Below are 24550 nucleotides of genomic sequence, written 5' to 3'. Positions count from 1 at the left end.
CCTTTCGTGGCCGCGTGAAACATTGAATTGTGAGGTCTTTTTATCACGAAACTACTTCTTTGGCCATTTCTACATTAATTAATTACATTTCTATCTTAAAAAAACTTTTAAATGGTAATTGGTTTATTCACATTCCATTTTTTGATTTTTACACGTTTTTCCCTATACATTTTTAATCTACAAATTCAATTTGCGATGTGTGATGTACAAATGGGCGCGTAGATCATCTGTGGAATGGATACGCCGCATAAATTTTAATTATAATAATAATAAATAAATTTTAACTTGAAAAATAAAATGTTTCACGTTTAGGACAACGTATGACCCAATGGACGCGAAAGGGTTAATTTCTTTTTAAATTATTTAATATTGTAGATATCTTATTTATCCCTTCTAATATTTCTTTTAGGATACACTCTAATAAATTAGCTGTATGTAAAATCGTGTAATTAAATAAGTAAAATAATAAGTATTAATACAAAAGAATTTTAATTTTAATCCACATCAATCTCCCCAGCTCCAGTTTGTATCGTTAGTGAAGAGATTTGATTGAAATTTCCATCCTTGACACCTCTGAGTGGGTGGTTGTGGGCAAAAAAGGCAAAGCACGGAGCCACCCCCGTGCCACCACAGCTGAATAGTGATTATGTGAATGAGTTGCAAAAGCGAGTCTAATTGCTCGTATTGAATACACCAAATTGACTGTGCAATTTACCCCAATCGCGGTGTGAATAATACACACACCACTCACTCTCGATTAGTGAACAATAGTGCAAAGAGGGGGTGGTGTGTGGGTGGCTGCACATTGGGGTTGACGTGTGTGGTTTGGAAGTGATTGGGACCTGTCCTCCCCCCACGGATCCCCAAGTGGTGGGTTTGGCAAAAGAGCCAAGTTATAAACTCGGTGTATGTGGGGGGATTCAAATCAAAAGCTGCTGCACTGCAATGCACAATTGTGCAGAAAAAGGATTCGTTGGCTCGCGCTAGAGGAGATTGATGGATATAGTAAAATATATTGCATTGAGGGGGGTGCTGCTACACAGCAAAAAAAGAGGTGGATAAACATGAGTCGCGATAAACCCTGCGGGGCCTGCGGGTGGGTAAAAGGGTCGAGGAGAGAGTGTGGGGGTGTAAAGAGGATGGAGAGAAAAAAAAGAGGATGGAGCAATTGAGAGATTTGATGTCATCAAAATCCAATCAAAGCGATTGTGGTACTTTGCTATGGTGATAAATTTCAAATAAAACATCCACGAGGAAATTGTTTTACACACAATACCCTGTCCACGGGGGCACAAAAAAAAATCGCACATCCCATGCGACTCGGTGGGCAATAAAACACGGACCGATCTGGATTAAATTGATGCATCCGAACAAGAGATACTTTGTTCCTTTGACTGGCTACCTGTAAAAATTATGCAGTGACCAAAAAAAAAAGAACTCGCGGCGTTGTGCAGAAAATTCCGCGTGGTCTTTTTTGTCGTTTATCCATTCGCTCCTATGCCCATTCGTGGGTGTTGCGCATATAGTAGCATACCTATGATGGGAAGATGCTGGTGGCAAGTGAGGAGTTTTATTTTGCTGCTCATCCCCAGTGGGCTCTTTCAGTGTGCGGTGGCATAAGGTGAGACGGAAGCGCAAGATTGTCCGCAACACCGCGTTCGGGGCAACAGCAGCTGATAATGATGGAGTTGGTCATGCACATGAGATGCAGTGGTGTCGATTTGAGTGAATGAGTCGCAATGGAGTTCTCAGGAAATGGACAAGAGATCTTTTGGTTAATGCTAAATAGGCTCAAGGTGGCATTCTTGCTCATTTCTTACAAGGGCTGTGTAAAGGATTTTCATTGTGCTTATATATTTTGAATTTCCCTCAGGATTTCAGAGGTGACATCTAGTGGGAATTTAATTTGAGAGACAGTGGAAAGATTTTTTGTTTCATTTAACAGAATTTTTTTAAGTTTGATATCAAGTTTTGAAGAAAAGGATATTTTCAAGGATTTAAAAAAAGACGTAGTTTCTATAAAATATTTTCGGCAGAGAATAAAAAAAATCTTTAAAAATTTAACTAAAAAGTATACGTAAGAAAAGGATGTGAAATATCCCAAAAAAAAGCAAACGAAAATATTAAATTTTGTATTTAACAATTTAGCGATAAAAATGTATCTTTAATTTTTTTGTTCTAAAATTGACTCTTAAACTGCTCTTAATTTGCAAAAATAGTAAAGGAAGGATTCAATATCCGTAATTAAGGTATACTGTTAGTCCTAAATTACTTAAATATTCCACATGTCTTTAAAAAAAGCATTTGCTCATTAAAAAATTTAAAACTCAATGAACGGTTTATTTAAAGGGAAGTGATGGGGAAGCTTTTACAGGAAATAAAATGTCGGTCTATATAGCATCTGCAAAAAGCCCGGTGTTAGGCCCTATAGCTTCATGTAATGCTTAAACCTGATACCCCAATTTATTAGTAACCAAACATTTGTTCCCTGAACCCTCTGAGCAAACGAATAAACAAATATTTCGAAAATTAGCAAAACCAGATGCGCAAAAATTGAGATTATGCAAATATTTGAGGACCCTCACAAACACATGGGGTCATTGGCAAATGTAATACTTTTAAATCCCATGTGTCTCGTCGCATGAAAAAAAATACCTCAATTAGTTTGATCAACATTTTGAGAAATAACTTGAGATCAACATTAATTCATAAACAATCGCGCAGTTCTTTCCCCTCGGGCTGCTTCCAGGAAAACTTGGATGATGGGAGAATTTGTGAACCCTGCAATTTCGCATTCGCACGGTGTGAGGGACCGCAAGTGTTTGCTATATTGGATGAAGAAGGCATTAATATTGGTGGTGGTGGAAAGAAAAAATTGTCACTAACTATTCCTTTTAATGTAATTCAAGACAACTGCCAACATTTGCGCAACGTGCGACGTTGGAATTGAGATCGCCGGTGCCGTACCATGAGATTTCCCGTGAAAAAGCCAGCGTCATGTGGGAGAAATGAACACACATCCCCGGCCAAAGGTGGCCACACTCCGCGTGCCTTTTCCTTAGCCATCACCATAAGCTCACATGGGTGATGGTAGTCCCTTGATTTGCAAATTGAATTAAATTAAGAGAAGCATCTTGCACACACGGAGGGTGCCGCGCAGTTGCTGCAGCAGCAGACAAGAAGGTGAGATAAGGTAGCACGCATTTCTCGAGGACACACAGCTTCCAGACCTCCTCAATCACTCCTCACTCTTGCCCCCGCCTTTTTTGGCTTCTTTTAATTACCCCACAAGTTGACTTTATTTACGCATTCTTTGGCGACACATTGACTCTCCTCCTTCTCGTATAGAAAATAGATGTTTGTCGATTTCTCAGCTTGAGGAATTTAGAAATCTTCTGGTTTCTATTAATGAGCACCAGTCTTTCGTGTAATAGTTGACAATAATTTAAATTGAGTAGAGATTTCTCTGCTAAAAGAGACATTTAGAGATTCTCAAGTGAAGGCGTAAATTTTCTTGTAAAACTGCATTAGACGTTATTGATGATTTCTCATGATAATTGCCTCAATATTTCTTTTCTTTAGTTCTTTGGATTATACAGGCTAGTATCAAATACTTATAAATAATTCTTTACATTGGAGATCATTAAAATACATAAAAAATGAAATACAAACTGAAAAAAATATGTAGCATTAAAAATGTTCTAAAAAACGTCGAAAGCTCAATTAAAGCTTAGTTGATAAACTTTATATAAACTGACAAGAGGGTTGCAAATAAAAAGCTCATTTAAAAATATAATTTTCATTAAAACTAATGTAAAAACTTGAAAATATTTAGAACGTTATTACAAGGAAAAAGAAAAGAAAATCTACAGGCACTGAATAGAACTATGCTTATAGAATTTTTTTTTTACAAGAATCTGAAATTCTATTCTAAATTTATTTTGACGATACACCCCTAAAAATCATTTTTATCATTCCGTTGCCATAATTTTCTTTCTGATAAGGCAATAATTCATGGAATTTATCATTTTTTCCTAATTTTTTCCGAGTGCAAAAATGATAAATTACAGCAATACATCCCAATTGTGGATATATGACGCGTAATTTATCATCACAGCATGACAATTAAGACCAATCTTTTCATCGCTCACACACTATAGAGGACAAAATAATGAATTAATGGATCCATTGAAATGCACAATGAAGCGCGCGCGAAAAAAAAAAAAGAAATTCGCGCATAAATTTATTCATCCCCTTCTGTGTGAAATTATTTTTAGCCCGCATTGCCCAAAATAAATATCGCATATTGTGCTTGTTGGGCTATATTCTTGTTTGTGTACAGCATGCAGTGATTTTTTAATGTGTGAGGAAAGTGTGTGTCTGTGCAATTTTATGCAAATAATTATCTGTCACGGAGTTAATTAATTAATTAAGGCAGAAGAGTGTGGAGAAAAAACCGAAAGCGCGACATGCACGGTGGGTAAAATAAAACGATATTGTGAATTAATAAATGAGAGTAAGTCGTGAGATGGATGGAGATGATGATGGCAATGGGTTGGAGCTCCACGGGAATTATGTGTGAGTTTGTGCTTCTGTTCGTCGCGAAGATGGCAGGACGTGTATTGCGGTTTCTGGGTACTTTGGGAACTTCCATATACCCTGCATGCTATCAAGCCCCACACTGCGTCTGCCCTCACCGGGCTCTGTCGTGGCCCTAACTACCAGCATCCATATTACATATATATACATATGTTGGGACTATGTGAAGAAGAGGACCCATAAGAGCCACTGTGTGTACATTTCTTATACAGGAGAAGATGGCTAAACCCCATATTCTCAATGTGCAACTGTGGTGTGTCTCTGTGGGGTCCCCATCAATTCTCTCCTTCTCTTGCACAAGATCTCACTCGCTGGTGGTGGCAAACTCACGGATTTTTAATTGTTTCCAAGCACCACGGACTAGGATAATCTTCTAATGATCTTCACTTGTTTCCATCGCCAGACCATTACTCACGCTTTATCCCCGCACACAACCCATGGAGATTTTAGCTCTGTCGCATCATATCCTGGATTTAGCTTAGCCTCATTCATTCCCATTTGGATTGTTCTCCCAACCCCTCTCAGACATTTATAGCGGAAACGTCTTATGCGGAAGAAAGGAATTTTGTACTAAAACCATCTTTAATCACATTCAATGCAATCCAAAGATTTCTATTATTTATATTAATTAAATAATGCTGAAACAATTTAAAATTTGATTCTCTACAAGGTTTTAAAAATATATGCTTTTTAATTTGTTATTTTAATACATTTTTTGTAGAAGAATGTAAATTATCTAAATTATATAGAGAGCTTTAATTGAAATTTAATGGAAATAATGAAAATATCTAAGAAAGGATTTTTCCACAAGAAAAAATCAATTTGATAATATTTTTCAGAAAGTTTGAACTACTGATTTAATGTAATTACAAGAATCTGAAATTGTAGAAATACAATACCTAAAAATTCAAATCATTTTCTTAATACCTATTGAAGGATTTCGGAATACCTATCTTGGAGAAAATCGTGTTTTCCTCAATAAAAGCACCAGTAGTGTTGGTGAGTATTAAAAGAAAAGCATCGCCATGCTAGAGCAGGAGGATGTCGTGAAAGGAAACGATTCGTCTTTTGTGGTGAGACAGATTGAAAAATTGCTAGAGTTTCGGCAATTCCACTGCGACATGCTATATTTTTGGGTTTAAAGCATATAGAAAAAGAACTCGGAGACTTTCACTCCTACCTCACACCCATCACAACCTTGTGGCTCTTCTCACCCGCCATGGCGAATTATGTGAGTGACTGTGAAACTCTTCTTATGCTGTACAAGTCCAATGCACTGTATTTATTTCCCTGAGATAAGCTCCGCGAGGACATAAGTTGCATAGATGGGGGTAGACAGGGGCAAAAGAGTGATGAATAGGCAAAAGTTTCTTGTTTGGAGATTGGTGACAAATTAAGATTTTATCTCTCTAACAATTGGCGAGTGGGTTTCATGGAGATTCACATCGATCGCACGGTGGGAGAAAGATGAAATATCCCCGCAGGAAATGGATAATGACGATGCAAAGAAGGAAACACCTTGTTGTTTGAGAATCTAAACAGCTTAAGCGTTTCTTTATCATACATAAACAGCATAATTTAAAGGGATTTCTTGTACATGCTAATTGATAAAAGCACAAATATCTTTGATTTTATATCAGCATTAGAAAGTATTAAATATCTTCATATTTTATGCTACAGAGATTAAGGGGGATGAACTTTCCAAAAATACTGACGATCAATGAGGTTTCTATCACCCATTCATTGCACTAAAGACCATTCCCACATTCACATTGTTGAAATGCAACGGTTGACTCAAGTGTGGCAAAAAGAATTCCAAGCAGAGTGGAACTGCAAAGTTTGCACATTAATTCTTTCCGATTTGCTTTAACTTTCCCTCGCGGAAGGGACGAAGGGTCGCGGCGGGAGGGCAGCTGTGAAAAACGGATGAGAAAGTCCAATGGTCGGTGGTATGGTGTAGTGTAGAAGAAAAAAGAAAATAAAGAAAAAAAAGTCGTAGAAAGTGGAAGATACACCAAGTTTGTAAAATTGCTAACAAGTTGGATGTATCCGCGTGGAATTGCTGTGTAAATAGTCTTTGATTTCGTGCTGGTGATTTTGAGGTGGACACCTGCACAGAAAATTGCGCATGAAGACAAAGGAGGTAATACAAAAAGGGGATTTGCCATCGTGTTTCTCTCTCTTTTGCGTAATAGTTCCAATATGATCGGTTCCCCTGCGAGAATGATGAGTTTGTGTCATAAAAGTCAGAGCCCATTTGATGGGGCACTGGCAATGGGTAATAATTGAATTTCTTTCCCAGAACACTGGCATAAGCAGAGTGATGGCGCACAGAGGAAAAGTGTTGAGTATTGAGAAATCTCTGATGGCCACTTGTGCTTGGGTAAAAATGGAAGGAGGGAAAAATTGACATCGACAATTAATTATGTTCGCCTCTTTTCCATCATTCGCAAGAAATTTTTGCTCGCAGGGCATCCCATATAGGATTCAATGAACTTATGTGTTGCTACACCTCCTCTCTGGAGGGGTGATGGGTGCATGAGGTGTGAGTGAGAGAGACAAGTGAAAATGTATATAGAATGAAAGAATTTCATGAGTAGGTATGTGCACCACAATCGGCGGCATTGAATGTGCGCCACACAAGCCTCCCTCGCCGAAAAACTCGATGGTTTTGTAACCTACGCGTCTCCGTCGGGGTCAAGTAAGGTCATGTGCACAGACATTCATCTCAGAGAGGCAGAATGGCGCACACGGGGCTACCCTCCCCAAACTTCCCTCCCAAAAAAGCTCCCAGAGGCAGAGGAGAAAAGCTCTCGTGCCGAACCACCATCGCCGTACACGCGGGGGTAACAGCAGGTAGTCTCGGGATGGAATTGAGAGGGCTTTTTGGAGTGGCAGCCAACCCTCGATTGGCAAACTCACCCTCCACGCGTCTGAATTCTACTCAATTCATATACCTGCCACAAATCGAGGAGACACTCATCCTTCGAGTGGAAAACCGAGCCAATTCTCTCCACTTTTGCCCAACACAAACAATCCATCAGCAGCACCAAAAGAATGATGTACGTTTTGCTTGCACACCGATAGAAAAAGAGAAAAAACGAAGATCACAAAACACTAAAAATTGCCCCCAAAGATATCCAATTTGGCAATATATTGAAGAATTTAATAGAATGTGGCAAATATGCAAAAGAAGGTATTAATGACGAAAGCTTTTAGGCTAATAAGGGGGAAGTAAATAAAATTTTAATTTATTCAAATGGCCACAGAGAAATTCCATATATAGAAGTCACGACAGAGTATTCACAGTGCATTAGATGAAGTGTGAGAAGTTTTCCTTTTTTTTTTGCACATATGATAAGAATTTGCCAAATGCGCGAATTTTTAAAGTCTCTCAAATGCTTCATTGGCTTTTGCTTTGAAATTTTTCTTAAGAGTGATTTTTCTTCAGTATAATGACTTTTTTACGACACCGAGATTAGCTTCTTGTGCTTGGTGAATAGGATTTGTATTTAAGCTTTTATATACCTACATACATCCAGAGAGATAGGTATTAAAATTTTACTACTTGAAGTAATATTTAACCCTGACATGTAATTTTATTAAGTTTGGGTACGAAGTATTTGAAAGCTTGTGGATTAAAAGTCATGCATTTTCTAATATTCAAAGTTAAATTAATTTTCAAAAGTTTTTTATATTAAAGACCAATTTTAATTTATCTTTTAGACAAATATAATATAAAAATTAATTATTTCTTCACATTCTTTGACAGTTATTAATTTTAGTGAATTTTTCATGATTATTTGATTCAACGCTGATTTTTTAAAATTCCTAAAATTTAGTTCTAATAAAAATTGTATTCAAGATAAGTATCTTAATATTTTAGCGAAACGTCGCTGGATTTCTTTTAAAGTCTCCTTTTATTTAATTTTTCTCAATCTTAAGATAATTAAGAAAAAATGTTTATTATATTTATCAGGTTTATGTAATTTATGATTCTAGTTCCTTCCAATTATGCACCTAAATAAAAAAAATTAATGGTTTTGCAACTGAAATTCATACTTCTTTCTCTCTATTACCTAAATTTATCTCAAAAGTCTCATGGAAGAAAATTTGAGAGAAGACATGAAAGAAAATTCTGCATGCAAATGCAATGAGAAAAGATCTTGTATTTCCTCTGTGATATCCATTTTAATGATGAAGCATTCCTCCCTTGTTTACTTTTCATCTTTCTTCTTTGCTTTTTTTCTACTTTCTAGAATCTTTTTTCCGTTGTTTTTCTTTGCACTTTTTTCGGTGATTTTTTTTCCCAACAAAACCCCTTTTTCCACAACAAAGAACAAAATGGAAAAACACACCACGTCCAAAATGCTCAACTACAATCAAACTTTTCTTTGCATTCTTCATCATCTTGAGGGTAGTGCTGCAGTACGGGGTGATGTGCGGGGGTGATGGCTATAAAATCTCAAGGAGGGACTCTGCACACACATAAAATATTCCACCCCTTGGGGAGGATGGTTGAGAGAGAGAGAGAGAGAGCAAAAAGAAAAAAAAAGAAATCCACGAAGAGTGAAATAACTTTCAGAACCAATTAAATCTCACCCAGAATGTGAAAGGACTGGGTGAGAGAGGATAGAAAGGTCGTGAGCTTTGAACTTTGTCATTTTCATTTGTACTCTTGTTACACTTTTTCCTTCGTTGCAAACCAATCTCCACCCAACCACCCTTCCTGCTACCATGCTCTTTGCTACGTTGTTAGAGGGTTCTTTCGTGGTGTATTTTGTGCACATCCATACCAAACATACTATACATGTATCCAATAGACAGGCAGACGGTATTTTGGGGGTCCGTGTGGTGCGAGATGAATCGTAAAAGTGCACCTCAATGGGGTGAGTTTGTTGAGGCTTCATTTCATGTTTCAAATCTCACCCACTATACGTCCTTCCCCCCTCAATTTCCATTCTCCCCATATATAAACAGAATAGACCATTTTTATACCCCTTTCGCCTGTAGAAATACCCATACAAAGTGAACCAATTTACCTGCCAAAGCAATATTTTATTTCATACAGATTCAATTTTTAACCTTTTGAACTCGATTTTATCACAAAGTTTTTACCCCTTTATGATGGTGGGTTTGAAGTTTTGATTTCTCATCATTTTCATGGTTGAACTGCTGGAAAATCTTGCTCATGATTTTAATTTTTTAAATTAATTAATTTTTCACCGACATTTCGATTTTTGATATGGCCTTCTTCAGGGCATCAAGAAGTTTCCAAAAAAAAAAGTTTATCAAATAAATTTTCTGTCATAATAATGATTTAAACTTTTGATTTTTAAGCTAACCAAATTTTAAAATTACTTTTTTTTTGCAAATCATTCGAGGCACCCTGTACCCATACACTGCACTGTTAGTGTGGATTTTGTGTTGGGTGAATTTGGGGAACATAAGTCTAAAATCTCCTCACCCCTTCTCAATTGCCCCTTGGCACTATATTTTCAGAATATGTGTTTATGGTCCGGGGGTATGGGGGTGTGCGCAAAAACCCCATCTTTCGAGGGGGTGGGCTCATGCGGCGGGTGGACAAGTGCAAATGGAAAGCTGTGCGGGGAGCTTTTTGGCCAAAACAAACAATTCCACTGTTCAGACATTCCCATGTATGTTGCAGTGAATTGGAAAACACAAACATCCCCGAGAGGTGAGCTTGGGAAAGAGACAGAGAGTGGAGCTTTTCTGAGCCTGAAATTGTTGCTACGGGGTAGAAGCGATTCTTTGTTTTTCGAGACGCAAGAGGGGGGTTGGGTGCCTCAAAAGCCACACTCTGTATATATGCGGGGAGGTAGCTCACGAGTAGATTATTTCACCTTATCATTTCTCTCTCACTCATATGGCAGAGCACCCCTTGTGGAGTACAAAAAGCTCCCTTCGCCCCCAAACTACGTCAGACTTTGGCTGGCTAAAACTCCTACATGGCAAAACCACCCCCAAAACCATGTGGATTTTGCAAAAACGAGGGATGGACGTGTGTGTCTGTGTGTGCCGGTACCAAAAGCAAAATGTGCAGCACTTAAACTTTGGACCAAATGCAAAATACTCAAAACGTCGTCGAATGTGATATGAGGGTGGTTACACGTTCCCAACATCCCTCTACTTTTGCAACTCTCTTGTACCCCAAGTTTTACCTTCTCCCAGAGTCCAGGAGTATCGTGGTTCATTGGCTCATTTGCCGGAAAGTGTGGTGCTGGGAAAATGCTCGTAGAGACCATGCCGGGGGTTGAAGCTCGAATAATTTATCAAGAGATCCAGGAAATTTTGCACATACACACCACTCCTTCTCTGCTAAAATATTCACTAATCTACAGACTAGTTCAAGGAGAACTACTAGTTTTTGTTTCTCATACCTATGGATTACATGCATACATAGCATATATTTGATATGCTCTTAATATAGAGATATATAGAATTTTTTTTATGTTTTACAGTTATTTAATATTTATATTTAATTTAATTTTTTGATTAAATAGTTTAATTTTTTTAAATGCTTTTCAGAATGATCTGCTATTTGTTGTGAAAATACATTAGCTAAAACAATGATAAATCGAATAAAAAAACGGAAGTAATTAAATATTTAGAATGAAAAAAAAAATCTAATTTCCTAAATTTGCATAATTCACTGATTAAAATTTCCGGTCTCTGCTCCCTTTTGTATTCCCAACACTACACATATTCCATCCCCATGGGTATATAGAGGACGAACATTGATCTGCTATGGGTTCTGTATCCCATTCAAAATCGTGTATTTGAACTGAATGTGCCGCTCGTTCCTTCGTCACGACGTCCCCCCACCCAGTGCGGCAAGCATTGCTTGAAAATCATGTCCAGGAGGGAGGACATGCACCTCGACGTCGTTTGCTCAGGGCACACACAAAATCCGCAATTCCTTCAATTCCTCTTTGCTCTGGATTTTCATCTCATGCCACACCGCCAACCGCCCATCCACTCGATCTGTATCCGGTCGGCGTCGTTGTCCTCCTTGAAAAGCGCCACATCATCCACCAATGAACGAACTCCATTCGCACACCCGGGGAGCCTTCAGAATCATCAAACACCCCCCACATCACGTTGAACCCAACCCGGAGACGCTCTCTCTGTACCGAATTCAACGATTTTCTGACGTTGAATTTCACTTGTTCCACCGGCAGGCAATACAGAAGACTTTACAGAGTGGATGAACTTGCGAAAATTTGTACCCAGAGTATTTGTTCTTGAAAAAAATTAATTAATAAAATTATATTTTAAAAATTTGAATAATAATTAATTAGATTGTAAAGAATTTTTTGCTTTAAATTTTAAGAAATAAAGAAAAAATTGTTTTAAAATGTTTTTATTGATTTTTTAAGTAATACAAATATAAATCTTAAAAAAATATATATATTTTTTAATTTTCTTTGCAAAATTTTAATGATTTTAGTACTTAAACACATTGTTAGTAAGTTACTGTATTTGGGAAAATTTAGTATGATGTTTCTATGGAATGGAGAATATAGAGGAGCCTCCTTCATCAGCCTCAGTGACTTCCATCCAGCAACTACATAGATATACCCAACATGCCACACAGGACACAGAACTCAGCATTGCTTTTCTCTCTCTTCGCACAACTCATACCCACGGGATGCCCACCACCACATCCACCCAGGCTTGGGGAATTTGTGTGCTTTTCTCAAAGTCGACAGAGGGAAAGCTTACGCTTTGTTGCGTCGTGGTCGGATGAATTTTCCCTGAGCTTTTCTTCCACTTGCATTGGGTGGGTGCGCGTGTATGTGCTCATGACGACGGATTTTGCCAGGGAATTTGTGTTTTACCCCAAGAGCCCACCCTGCGACCTCTCCGTCGTACTCCATCGAATATCTGCACAGACGACGACCTTTTGGGACTTCTCTCTGTGTACACATCACCCACACCCCTCAGCCTGTCCAGTAGCCCCATTTCACCTCCTGCCTCCCGCCACCCACCTAAATGATTTCGCATCTCCAACTGCTGGCATTGCCGGAGATTCTGTGGTGTCTCTCCATTTCATATTCAATGCCTAACGAATAGGGTTTATCGGATATTCCTCTCGCAATTTTCTTAACAGACATGGCTTTTCACTGAACTACCATTTTACTACATTAAACTTAAAAGCTTTCCATTGTGCTTTCATTGACATTTTGAGAGTGAAAATGTCAAATATTTCAACAAATGGATTAGCCTAATGCATTTGAGATGTGAATATTTTGTGAATTTTATGAATTCTATATTCTTAAATAATTCAGGAAAAAAAATTGGTGTGATATATTGTGATTGATATTTCAAAAGTTATGAATTACGCTGTAGCATTTAAGATCTACTATAAAAAAATCTTTTTTCTTTTCCTGTTTTTATATTTAATGATAAAATCAGGCCTTTTCCACCTAATCTGTCTTATGCAGCGACCAATAAATCCTTAAAATCGTTGAAATTTATACTGAAATTTCAACTATTTCAAGGATTTATTGGTCGAAGGATCGATTTATTGGTCGAGCAATTGTAACAAAATTGTTATGATTGTCTAATTTGACGTTGGAAGTCTAGTTTCCAAAAAGTTTTTTTTTTCATGAGAAAAATCTTAATTTTTTTTTTATTATTTTGAGTAATTGCAAAAATATATCCATAGGTTGCGGATTCGACTCCGGCTCGAAGGACTAATTTAATGTATGCAAACGTACCTTGAAAAGATGTACAATTGGTGTAACTTGGTGTGAATAAGCAACAATATCTGTAAAGTATGTCTTAAGAAAAACGGCATATGTACAATAAGGCACCAAAATTGTGTTGCAGTTTGACCTAGTCTATAATTATTTCGACACCCCCGAAGATTATGAACCATATTAAAAGATAGGAATATGGTTCATAATCTTCGGGGGTGTCGATTTAGATGCCTAAGTTTTTCATTTTTTTTACGTTTATATGAGAAGAAATAATTTTCAAAATTTTTATTGTCTTATCGCTAACTCAAGCATTATGAAAAAGAACTTTAAAAGCTCAAATCGAGCTTTTATAATAGACTAGAATTTTTTTAAAACTTTGAAAGTTCTTTAAATATACATATTTTCCATAAAAAAGGAAATGTGAAAATATAATACAGATTGACTTAATTTAAAATGATTTATCTTCAAATTTTAAGGCTGTGTACAAAATTATATAGAGATAGTTGTACATAGCTTGAAATTTCAATTTCTCGAAGGGTGAATCACATGAAATGTGCTTACATACTATATATGAGAGAAACCCAACGGTGAAGCAGTCATAGTGTGTGGGAAAGAGAAAAAGTGGCGAGATGCACGCAGAGGAAAAGCAACTCACCCCCTTATGGAGGGTAAATTCGGTGTGTGCTCTAAATAGAATAACAGAGTTAGACGTTTTTGGGGAAAGAAAGAGAGGAAAATTCAATGGGTATAGGAGTGTTGGGATAGGTCTAGGGAAACGTTCGGATCGATAAGTTTCGTTCGTCTGAATTCACCCAACAATTTTACGACGCAGCCAAACGACGTGGAGGCGTCTGGTGGTTTGGGGGCCTTGCTCGAGTGTCCGTACAGAAGGTTGGGATGGATAGGTGGGTGGGGTGTGGGCCAGAATGGGTGGGTGGTTAGTTAGTTAGGCGGATAGACAGACAGACAGACAGATAGACAGTTGAACACACACACACATACATATACAGATTCGAGGCTCTGGAGAGGAGGACGAAGGCTGGAGAATTAAAATTTTATAGACGAGAGACACATGCAAGGCGGGAGGTTTTCAATTTCTACGGTTATTTCTCAGATATGACGGTGGGTTTTAATATGAGAAAAAAAGCAAATCTCCCACCCGAAGGATGTGTCTCCATTGCTATCGGCAAGGCTTTTACGCTCTTTTCCGCCAGACTCAAAGGGTTGTAGTTCCATACACACAAAAAATTGAGAAGGGGGTGGGTTTTTTTTGTTAAATGCTAAACTCTCGGAATGCTATATATGTAGAATAGTTTATTTAATTGGTAAAGAGGTTGATGGTACATGAGGTGATTTTTCCTTCGTCACAAGATTTTTCACGGCTTCTCTGCACTTGTCGTCTACTCTCTCTCTGATGTTCGAACACACTCTACTACGATTTTGCATCCAAATTCTAATATTCCCACATTCGGCCATCCTACACTAATCATCCGTCCTCGGATGATCCCATCACAGTCCAGTTCCGTCGCCAAGTCGTCATCTCTGTAGCTCAATCCGTCTTCGCATCATTTCGTCTTGATTTTGCTGTTGACCTCACGGTAGTCAAAATACAATACTCTTGGACCACTGCTATTCTCTAGCATCTCCTTCAAGACATCTTCCAAGACTTCCAGCTCAACAAACTCAGTTGTTCTCCTGTTCATCTTAACAACAAATTCCAATTTTTCATGATCACTCACAGCTTCCTTGGCATCTTTGTCCTCATTGATCGCCTCATCAAGTTGATTCTCGTTCATTTTTTCATCCAGTTCTTCGTTCATCACATTCTTCTCTGAACTCATCACAAGGCTTGCAATCTCTTGGTTTTCCTCTTCAAACTTCTCATCAACTTTCTCAGATTCTTCAACTGCTTTATCATCAAATTCTTCAGCTCCTTCGAGCACTTGATCATCGAACTCCTCTTTAATTTCCTCAAATTGCTCAACCTTTTCTTCACAATCATCATTTTCACCAACTTCTTCGAAGGCTTCATCATCATCAAATTCTCCATCTTCACGATTCTTTTGAATTTCCACAACGATCTCATCTACTACTTTCTCACATACCTCATCGTCTGATTCCTCTTCTACGACATCGTCTTCATCCTCAGAATTGTCATTGCTTTCATCCTCAGAATCATCTTCATCTTCGTCCTCGGACTCATTCTCTTCTTCGTCGAAATCATCATCATCAACATCTTGCTCGTCTTCATCTTTGGAGACTTCAATGCTCCTCTCGCGTTTGAACTCATTCACTAGTCCTTCCTTTAATGCTTTCCAACTGGTGAGACCATTGGTACAACGCAGGTACATCTTCGCCGTGTTTCTTATCAATCTTCGGCAATACACAAACTTATACATCTCATTCCACTTATACTTCTTTGCCATGGCCTCAAACTTATGTAGCCATTCCTCAATGTCTTCATGTCGCTCACCCGTAAATGGCCCCAATTCGTCTTCAATATCCTCAAAAGTTATCGTCTTCACCATCTTGATGCGTCCTCGTCGTGCGTGAATCCTCGAAATCTTTTTGGGGTACAATCTCTAGAACGTCGAGCGAGATTCTACACCCAGCGTCTCAGCGTCTAAGCGTCTAAAATTCTCGGAGTCTCAGCGTCACAACTTCACAGCGTCACAGCGTCTAATTCACTCACATCACCTCTATCTACCACTCAGAGCCTCTATCCCGGTTGAGCCCCCAAAATTGTAGAATAGTTTATTAATGGTAAAGAGGTTGATGGTACATGAGGTGATTTTTCCTTCGTCACAAATTTTCACGGCTTTTCTTTGCACTTGTCGTCTATTCTCTCTCTGATGTTCGAACACACTCTACTTTGATTTTGATTTCAAATTCTAATATTCCCACATATATATGCATACATATCTACATATATGAAATTGTTAGGGGCTCCTCCGTATTCACGGTGGGCGGCTGTTCTCGGGCTGTGAGGACTCCTGTTTTTGAGAGGCCAAAAAAGCAACGAGACGAGAGAGAGGACCTTTTTCGGGGGAGGTTATCAACCTTCCTTCGTTTGTAGACCGAAGTGACGACGGCGGCGGTGAGGAAGAAAACGACCAAAGGAGAGAAAACATTGCACAACCATTTATAACACTGTCATTTGACGCTACCGTAGATTTTGCACTGTTGGGCGCATATTTTATATTCCTGCCATTTATTATTCCTCTTTGGATTTTGTTTAATTTTCTCCTTTTTGCATGAGAATCTGCACTCAGACAAAATTGAATTTCATCGCAGATTTATTCGAAGAATATTGTTTTTGTATATTTAAGATACATGCATATGTTAACCATATCATTCTCTTATTAATTTAATTTTCTTTTCTTAGGAAGAGTAAATTAGTATAGTAATAGTAAATTATGATGCAATGCAAATGCGTAGAGAACAAGATGCGTGTAAAATATGTATTTATCCAGTACAAAATGTTTATCTTTGATTTAATTATTCTTTTAACTACGTCATGTAATTAAAAGAAAAGCTCTTCAATTGAATTTTACGTTATCATACGTATGGTGTAAAAAATTGAATTTAGTATGTTCGAAGCATATTACTTTCTTATAACATTTTACGCTTTGTGTGTAAGTACCATGCTTATTTTTAAGTACTTCAACATCTCAATTAAACAAATTCTTAAACTAATAAGTCAAAATATTTCTCTGAGTGTTTTAAGAATAATCCGCATTCGTTCTACCGTCATTTTTACTATGTACGTGCTACTGATGTAAGAGTGTAGTTCCCGTGTCAAAACTTCCTTCGGGGTGTGGGTGAATAAAAAAGCCTCCAAAAATTCACACTCTGCTGGAGACAACGATGGAGCGAGCGAAAAGCTCCCTTCTGGAAATGCATTAATCACATGTTGGGGGTTGGAAGGAAAATAAATGTCGTGGGTGGTGTTGGTGGTTCAAACTCTCACTCATGCCATTTCTTCCATACATATATAGTAGAAAATGTCTCAATTTAGAAGGGGGTTGGGAGGTTGAGGGGGCGAGATTGAGCTCGAAAAATCATTCAGAGAAGTGGTTTGGGAGGATTTGAAGCTTTCAATCAACGAGGGGTTTTTGCAAAAAAAAAGAATGAAGCAAAAATGGATAGTTGAGGAAAGGAGGGTTTGAAAATTCTGGTGTTGTTTATGCAGAGCTTTTACTCCAAGGTCCCTTGCTCTTTGTGCTTTTTTCACATGGTGAATCAATGAACTTTTATCGTGTCACTGTGTATCATTGCACACAATTCCATTATTTATTTCGTCGTTTTTTTTGCTCGTTGTTGACAACAAACTCTTTGCCTTTTATTGTAACTTTTTCTTCATTGTTCCGCCCTTTTCTCACCCCTTCCACCCATGGACAACTTTTTTTCTCTTTCCCCATTTTCCCTCGTCCTGGTGTGTACTGACAAAACCACCCACCATTTCCTCTCCTCGTGAGTATAGAAACTTTTCACAGAGGGCATTTGAAAATTTAAGGGGCTTGCAATTTACCTTACAATACCATGAAGAAAATTCTATTGCCTGCATTTAAAGAATTTTTTAAAAAATAATTATTAAAAAAGTTTTGTTTCATTTAAAATTATTTTTAAAGTATATACAATATAATCTAATACATTTTGTTAACCACAATTTCAAAAGTAACAAACCCCCTAATATTAAAAAAAATTGCATAGTGTGGGAATGAAAAGTAAAAATGCAGGAACACACAATCAAAAGGACAAGAAGTAAATAAATAAATTACAAGTTGTGAGAGCATTCATTTGTGGGTGGAAGTTAAAGGAGAGAGAGAGCAAAAAAAAGGAATATTGTGTGTTAGAATTAATAAGAATCAAGTGGAGGGTGAATTGTTTTCGCTTTAACTTTGCGGGGTGAGAGAACTTTGGGAAAATTTATTAGCATGTTATTTCACTTTATGCCACACAATCCACGAATCTGATGTCCTACTTTAAGAAGTTCCTTCACATTATGTTTGCCTTATATTTTCCTCTCCAACTGCCACATACAGAAGTATACTATGCTTATTCTATATAGCCACGAAAAGTATGTGGCATGTGGAATTTGAATGTGGATGCAGTGAAAATGTATACACACATGGAGAAGAATGGGAAAAAGGACACACAAAGTTTCAATAAGTTCATGTTCTTGGCACAGAGGTTATTTTCCCTTTTTTGCATAAATTCCTTCATTTTATTCCATTTAAATGTTCATTATAATTAATTCATTTCCGTTTCCATATTTCTCTCTGCACATAGAACCATTCCCTTATTCTCTCTTTCTCTCACTCTTTTCTCTATACAATATGCTTTTTGCCTTGTGGCAAAATTGATTCTACGACTCGCCCAATTATGCTCTTTCATTTTAGAAGGCATTTTATTTATTAATGACAAATCAATGCACTATCGCACTTTAGGCTACGCACGATTCCCTCCTTGATCTCTGTAGGTGCCACACCACGTATAAATGAAAAGTTATTAATATTGGGTTTCTTCTGCGGAGAGAAATATGTAGTGTAGGGGGGTACAGGTATATATTGGAGAATGGATGAGAGAGTATATTGTTGATAGAGAAAAAAAAATCGCAATATGAATAAAATAGTTAAGCAAGTGAATGTATAAAACATGATTTCTCGATGCGACCTCACCAACTGCATGGTTTTATAAAATTTATACATAATAATATTCTTCATAAGTATATTCTCAAATATATACATGGATGGTATGCTCTTTGTTCTTTCTCATATGCAAAATAATCCCGCATATTAACAAATAGCATGAAAAAAGTGTAACAAAGAGAATTCATCTATAACTTTAGCCATTTTACTCTCATTTTTCTTAAGCTTCAAAACACTCTTCTTGTGCTATATATAAGTATATAAAATAATAAAAGTTTTTGCCTCGAAGAAAGGTATGGGGAGAGCATGAGATATCTGTATGCGCTCAAACTCCGCACCACGATGCTACTCCATCGTGCAAGATTCACGAGAAATGTGCAAAGAAAAAAAAAGTCGAACATTAATGTGCTCTTGTCTTATGGGAGAAACGTCGTAAAAAATACACCTGCGAGTACAATAAAAATCAATGGAAAATAAATGAACGTATACAAAGGAATGAATTTGCACGCAGAACTGATCAAAAATTTGTTGCACCAACGAGCTTTTTTGTTAATCTTTCATACCACGCAATGTCTGACGAAGCTGATGAATTTATATTCGATTTCTTCTCACTGTCTCGAGCATGTTTCGAATACTCTTCACAACAATTAGAAGATTTACGATATTAAGTAAAATATTCTTTAAATGTTAGAAATTCTTTTAAAAAAATTCTAAATAGTTGAAAATAGAATGGAAATAGTTGAGATATTTGTAAGATTTACAAATAATTTCTATTAGTGCAAGAGTGTGTATGGAATACGCTGCATTTTCACTGTACATTGACTCTGTGTGTGACAAGGGGTTAAAGTCGTGATGCGTGCTTCACCCACGTCGTCATTTATTATCTATCTAGAATGGTGCACAGAAACTTCCTCCAATTGGGAAGGAAGACGAAGAGACAAAACACTTTATAAGAGTGTGATATGCAGAAAGATAAAGCCATGTGCAATCATCTCAATTTCTGCGCAATACTCACCTTTTCCTCTTACCCATTTGCCATTGGGATGTTAAATTAAAAGTCAGCCAAGAGGAGACCTTCATCGTGTGTGCAATTTAGATTCTTCGAAATTGAATTCTCTTCAAGGTGTGACGACACGATACAATCCACAAAAAAGGGAGGCACGAACAATGTTGCACCAGAAGGGCAAAAATACAAGTGAAGACTAAACAGACGAAAAAAAAAAACTTCCTTTTATGTGTGGATTTACTTAATTTATTTATTTAGTCACTCACGAGTGTGCAAGAAACATTCACTTTCAGCTGAACAATTTTGTATGCAAATCACATTATATATCCTACACACAGTAGGTAACTAGTATATATAGGTGGAAATATAAGGGATGCAAATTTCACTGTGTGCTTCCTGAAGCAAAACAACATTTCAATTAAATGCGTAATTGAGGATGACATATGTAAAATCATTTTTAAAGACTCTTCGCTCCTTTTGCGGTGCGAGGCTGTGCGCTGAAAAAAAAAAAAACAAGTGCCAAAGAGGTGAGTGAATGCGCAAGTTTTTGCCACTAATAAACAATTTCTTAATTATTAATTCATTATCTCTTTGCCAGTGATGAATTACCGACACGCACAAAAGGGTAATGCAATGCACACCAAATTGGATCCCTCGCGCTACCGTCTTATTAATGAATGACATGACATGACAACATGAGTATACCTACCCAACAAGACCATGTTCCTCAATTAAGTTCGCACCAAAGAGAAAATATATTCCCCACAGGAGAACCTTATAGATTGCTGTGGAAGAAATTGACCGCTTCGTCTTTGGGCAAAAGAAGAAGAGGAAGTGCTTTTGCAACACTTTATATCATGTTTTACACCAATTTCATGGTGTTGTCACCTAATTCGCTTTCGCTCTTCTGGCCATCAATTCATCATTTTGCAGGGCATCATACCTCATTTTCTGCCCTCTTGCATCTCCACTCTCTGGTCAATTGTCCATCGAAAGACAAAGAGTGTGCAAAAGAGCGATAAATTATTATGACAATTTTTTTGTACCTTTTCCACCGTGGCATCCACAAACCAATTTGTCCATGCTATTCTCTAACTACCTCACCAAAAAAAAAAACTACAGAGATGCATAAAACCTAACAAACTGCAATTTATTGCATGTGCTTCTGTTTTAAAATTTATCTCTCTTCAACTTACACACCACATACCATTTCGAAACGTTAATTAAATATATTTTTATTATTTCTCTATATAAAAAAAATAACACACCTAATATAAATTGAATGAATGGAAAAAACGTCCTACAAAGTACTTAAAACATAATCCGCCATGGTAATGCTGCAAAAAAATATGCCTGTTTTTATACTTATGTGCAAGAAGGGTAGGATTGCATGGAATTTACTTTGCAGGTGAAATGCATCAAATGCGAAATTGTTCGAAACTTAATTCACTACGAGTGACTCGTTTTAATATTTTTCCGGTAATTACATCCCACCCGCATTTATTATGATTATTTTAATTCATTTTTACTATCATTTTTATGCTTCTGCACCAATTTTACATGGAATGCAATTTAGTGATGCACACTTGGTGCAATGAGAAGTGAAACAGGTGGATAAAATGCGATTCAAAGTGATTGTACATACGAAATTTATGGCTACAGACATAGAGGAAGGTGTGGAAATAAAATCTGTGAAATCTTCTTTGGGAATTTTCAAATAGATTTGATTTTTTATTCCTACTTTAAGTTATTTCCATGATTGAAAAGCTCAATAAAATATTTTCTGAGATTTTTCGATTTGTAAATTCTAATAAAATAATAAAATCTTACTTGCAGTGGAGGCGCCGGGTGAGAGCTAGACATCTCTTATTTTAAAAGATGGTCTTTGCCTCATGTAGCTAACCATTCCAATCGTGATTTTTTATTGATTTTAATTAGTATTTTGCTCTAAAAAATACGCAATTCAGCTCCCCTCTCAGACTATTTTCTTCGTCTCAAAAACGTGCAAGAAAGAAAAGTAGAATTATTTGCATATTTTAATTTATTTCTCTTCAAAAATAATCCTTCCCCCCCTTAGCCAGTTCTTTGCATAATGCTTAAGGGTAAGAAGTAGCTCTTGAAAAAAAAAACTCAAAACATTCAAAAGCTTTTTGTGCAATTACGCATAGTGTGAGTATGTCAAATAAATTACAGCCCCTCTTGTGATTTCGCTACAAATTAATTCGATCTGCCATGTGAGTCGGAAATGCGTTTTTATTGCTATTTTCTACACGACGGAGCTTCTTGTGGCAGCAAAAAACAACGCCGACAGGGTAAGTCTCTCCGCTGTATTGGTAGAGAAGTTACTCAAGCACCTGAACGTCTTCATCCAATTTACATATATACAAAATTTTAATTGAATTTTGTGCGTTTAATTATAAAATTGCATTAATTGGTTCTTTTGGGGCTTGTTGTGACTGTATTTTGCGTTCAATTCACTTTGAAACTGAAGAACGAGCAAGTTATAAGAATTTCGCGAAATTGCTCTTTTACTTTTTAGAGCCAGAGGTAAGCCTAAGAGTGATTAATACTTCCAATTTTATACTATAATTTACTTTCTTTGTCCTCAAAATAATAATTTCTCAAGTTAATTATTTTTATCAACTGATTATACTAGAACTAGAATTTTACATTACATATAATTCATAATGAAGCATAAAAAGCTTTTATGATAAGAATGAGTTTTTTGAGGATACTTGTAAAACTTTTAATACCCATGGTTTAATAAATACCAAAGCTCTCCCGAGCAATGGTGTGAGAGCTATAAAGGAAAAAAATGTAGGTGAAAGATGCACGGCAAAAAAGTGCGAGGTACTAAATTGGCAATAAGGAGGTGGTTGAATTTATTTATTAATTGCGTCAGGTGCAATGGTGTGTGTTGCAAGACAAGAGGCGCGGACTTAATTGTCTTTTTGGGTTAAGAGACGGAAAACACGGTGCGCGGCTTTTTTTTCTCTTTAAATTGTGCGCCACCAGACTAAACAATTATCCACATTATGTGTGCCTTCTTTTCTAGTGCATTAAGGAAGTTTCAGCAGTAACTACGGATGGATGTTCCTCAATCAATTTAAATTCTGATTAACACGTAATTCTCTCATAATTTTCCCTCTACTTCCCACAGAGACCTCCTTTATATGTAGCTATATACAGCAGACAGAGCAAGAGCAAGGCCTGATGGGCAAAAAAACGGCTCAAATAATAACTTTTCGTCCAATTTCATATGCAAATGCAGCCACAATAAAAAACAGATGAAGGTGTGAGAGGGAGTATGTTGTGCAGAAATGAATGAAATTCTTCTACCGGGTTTTTCTGATCACATTTAGAGATGCAGTCCACGCAAAAGCGGGCAGATAAAATATATTGCGTGACGTTGATTAAAAGATCATTAAAAAATTTCGCTACTTGCCTAATATAATCACTATATTAATGTTGAAAATGTGTGTAAAATTATAATAATGTAATTTCAATTGCCGAGGGGTAAAATGCTGCGGTATTTTATGTCGATACCTTTTACACACCTCAGTTTAACCTTAAAAAAATTGTGTAATTTTACCGCGTAAATAATTTAGAGTGTAGAGGAAGATAAACATGTGCATGTTAGTGGGAAGTTCACTATTTAAGTTCGGCTTAGTTCTTTTCCTAAGCCAGGCTGAAGTTTTTTTTTCAAGTTAGGCTTTAGTTTTATAAATTAAGCTTCAGTTCGTTAAAGGCCTGGATCTTAAGATTTAAATTAAAGGTAAGGTTAGGCTGTTTTGAGACTATATGATTTTTAATAAGACGGTCAGGCGCATATTTTAATCTAAAAAACTAAAGCCCAGCTTAAAATATTAAAAACTAGTTTAAGAAAATTGAAGCCAGGGTTAAATAATTCAGGCCTATTCTAAAAAACAAGTCTAGCTTAAAAAACTTAGGGCTAACCTAAAAAAAAGTAGGTTGACCTTAGGCTTAGCCTAAAATCGAATTCAGTAAAGAATTTCACCCAATATTTCGGTTGATGATCTTTGATTTCTTCCTGATTAAATATTATAAAAGAACACTCAGCCCTGATATATCCTATATACATATTTCAGAGGAAATTAAGTTACAATGTGGGCGTGGTTTTTAATTCTTCGCGTAAATCTGTTTCAGCTGATCACAGTAGAACATAGACGTTTAGCAGCCTCTACATAATTTTCTCTGTCTAACTGTGATTTTTCTAATGATGTTATGAGAATCAGAATATGAATATAGCTTCCTTTTATCATAAACTTCATACCCTTTTGGTTGAGAAAAATCTGCATATTCACAAAATGGTCTTCAATGAGTTTTGAAAATGACCATGATTTTTCCATCAAACAGCCAAAGGCAAAAAACCTTACGCAGTAATTTACCCCCTGGCATTTGCTGTGTGTGAATTCAAAATGCATTCGCGGCGTGGAAGTGAGTGCAAGATGGTAATTAGTGAAATTGGATGTGAGTTGGGAGCCCCTCTTTGGGTCTTTTTTTGTGTGCACGTGAAATCGGGCGCCGAGGAGGGTGTTGAATTTCGC

General features: G+C 36.9%; 2 protein-coding genes across 2 annotated transcripts in view; one reads left to right on the top strand and one right to left on the bottom strand.

The window, feature by feature from the left end:
• Positions 1 to 24550, top strand: part of LOC129790699 (transmembrane protease serine 9-like) — a 776474-nt gene that overhangs the window by 476376 nt on the left and 275548 nt on the right. The window lies entirely within an intron of this gene.
• On the bottom strand, positions 14891 to 15853 carry LOC129789196 (serine/threonine-protein kinase rio2-like). The gene has a single exon (XM_055825845.1). It carries the CDS (start codon positions 15851 to 15853, stop codon positions 14891 to 14893), a length of 963 nt encoding a protein of 320 aa, XP_055681820.1.

This window comes from Lutzomyia longipalpis, chromosome 2 (genome assembly GCF_024334085.1).
Source record: "Lutzomyia longipalpis isolate SR_M1_2022 chromosome 2, ASM2433408v1".
NCBI lineage: Eukaryota > Metazoa > Arthropoda > Insecta > Diptera > Psychodidae > Lutzomyia > Lutzomyia longipalpis.
Note: the sequence above shows the minus strand (reverse complement) of the source record. Positions and strands in the feature narration are given on the sequence as shown.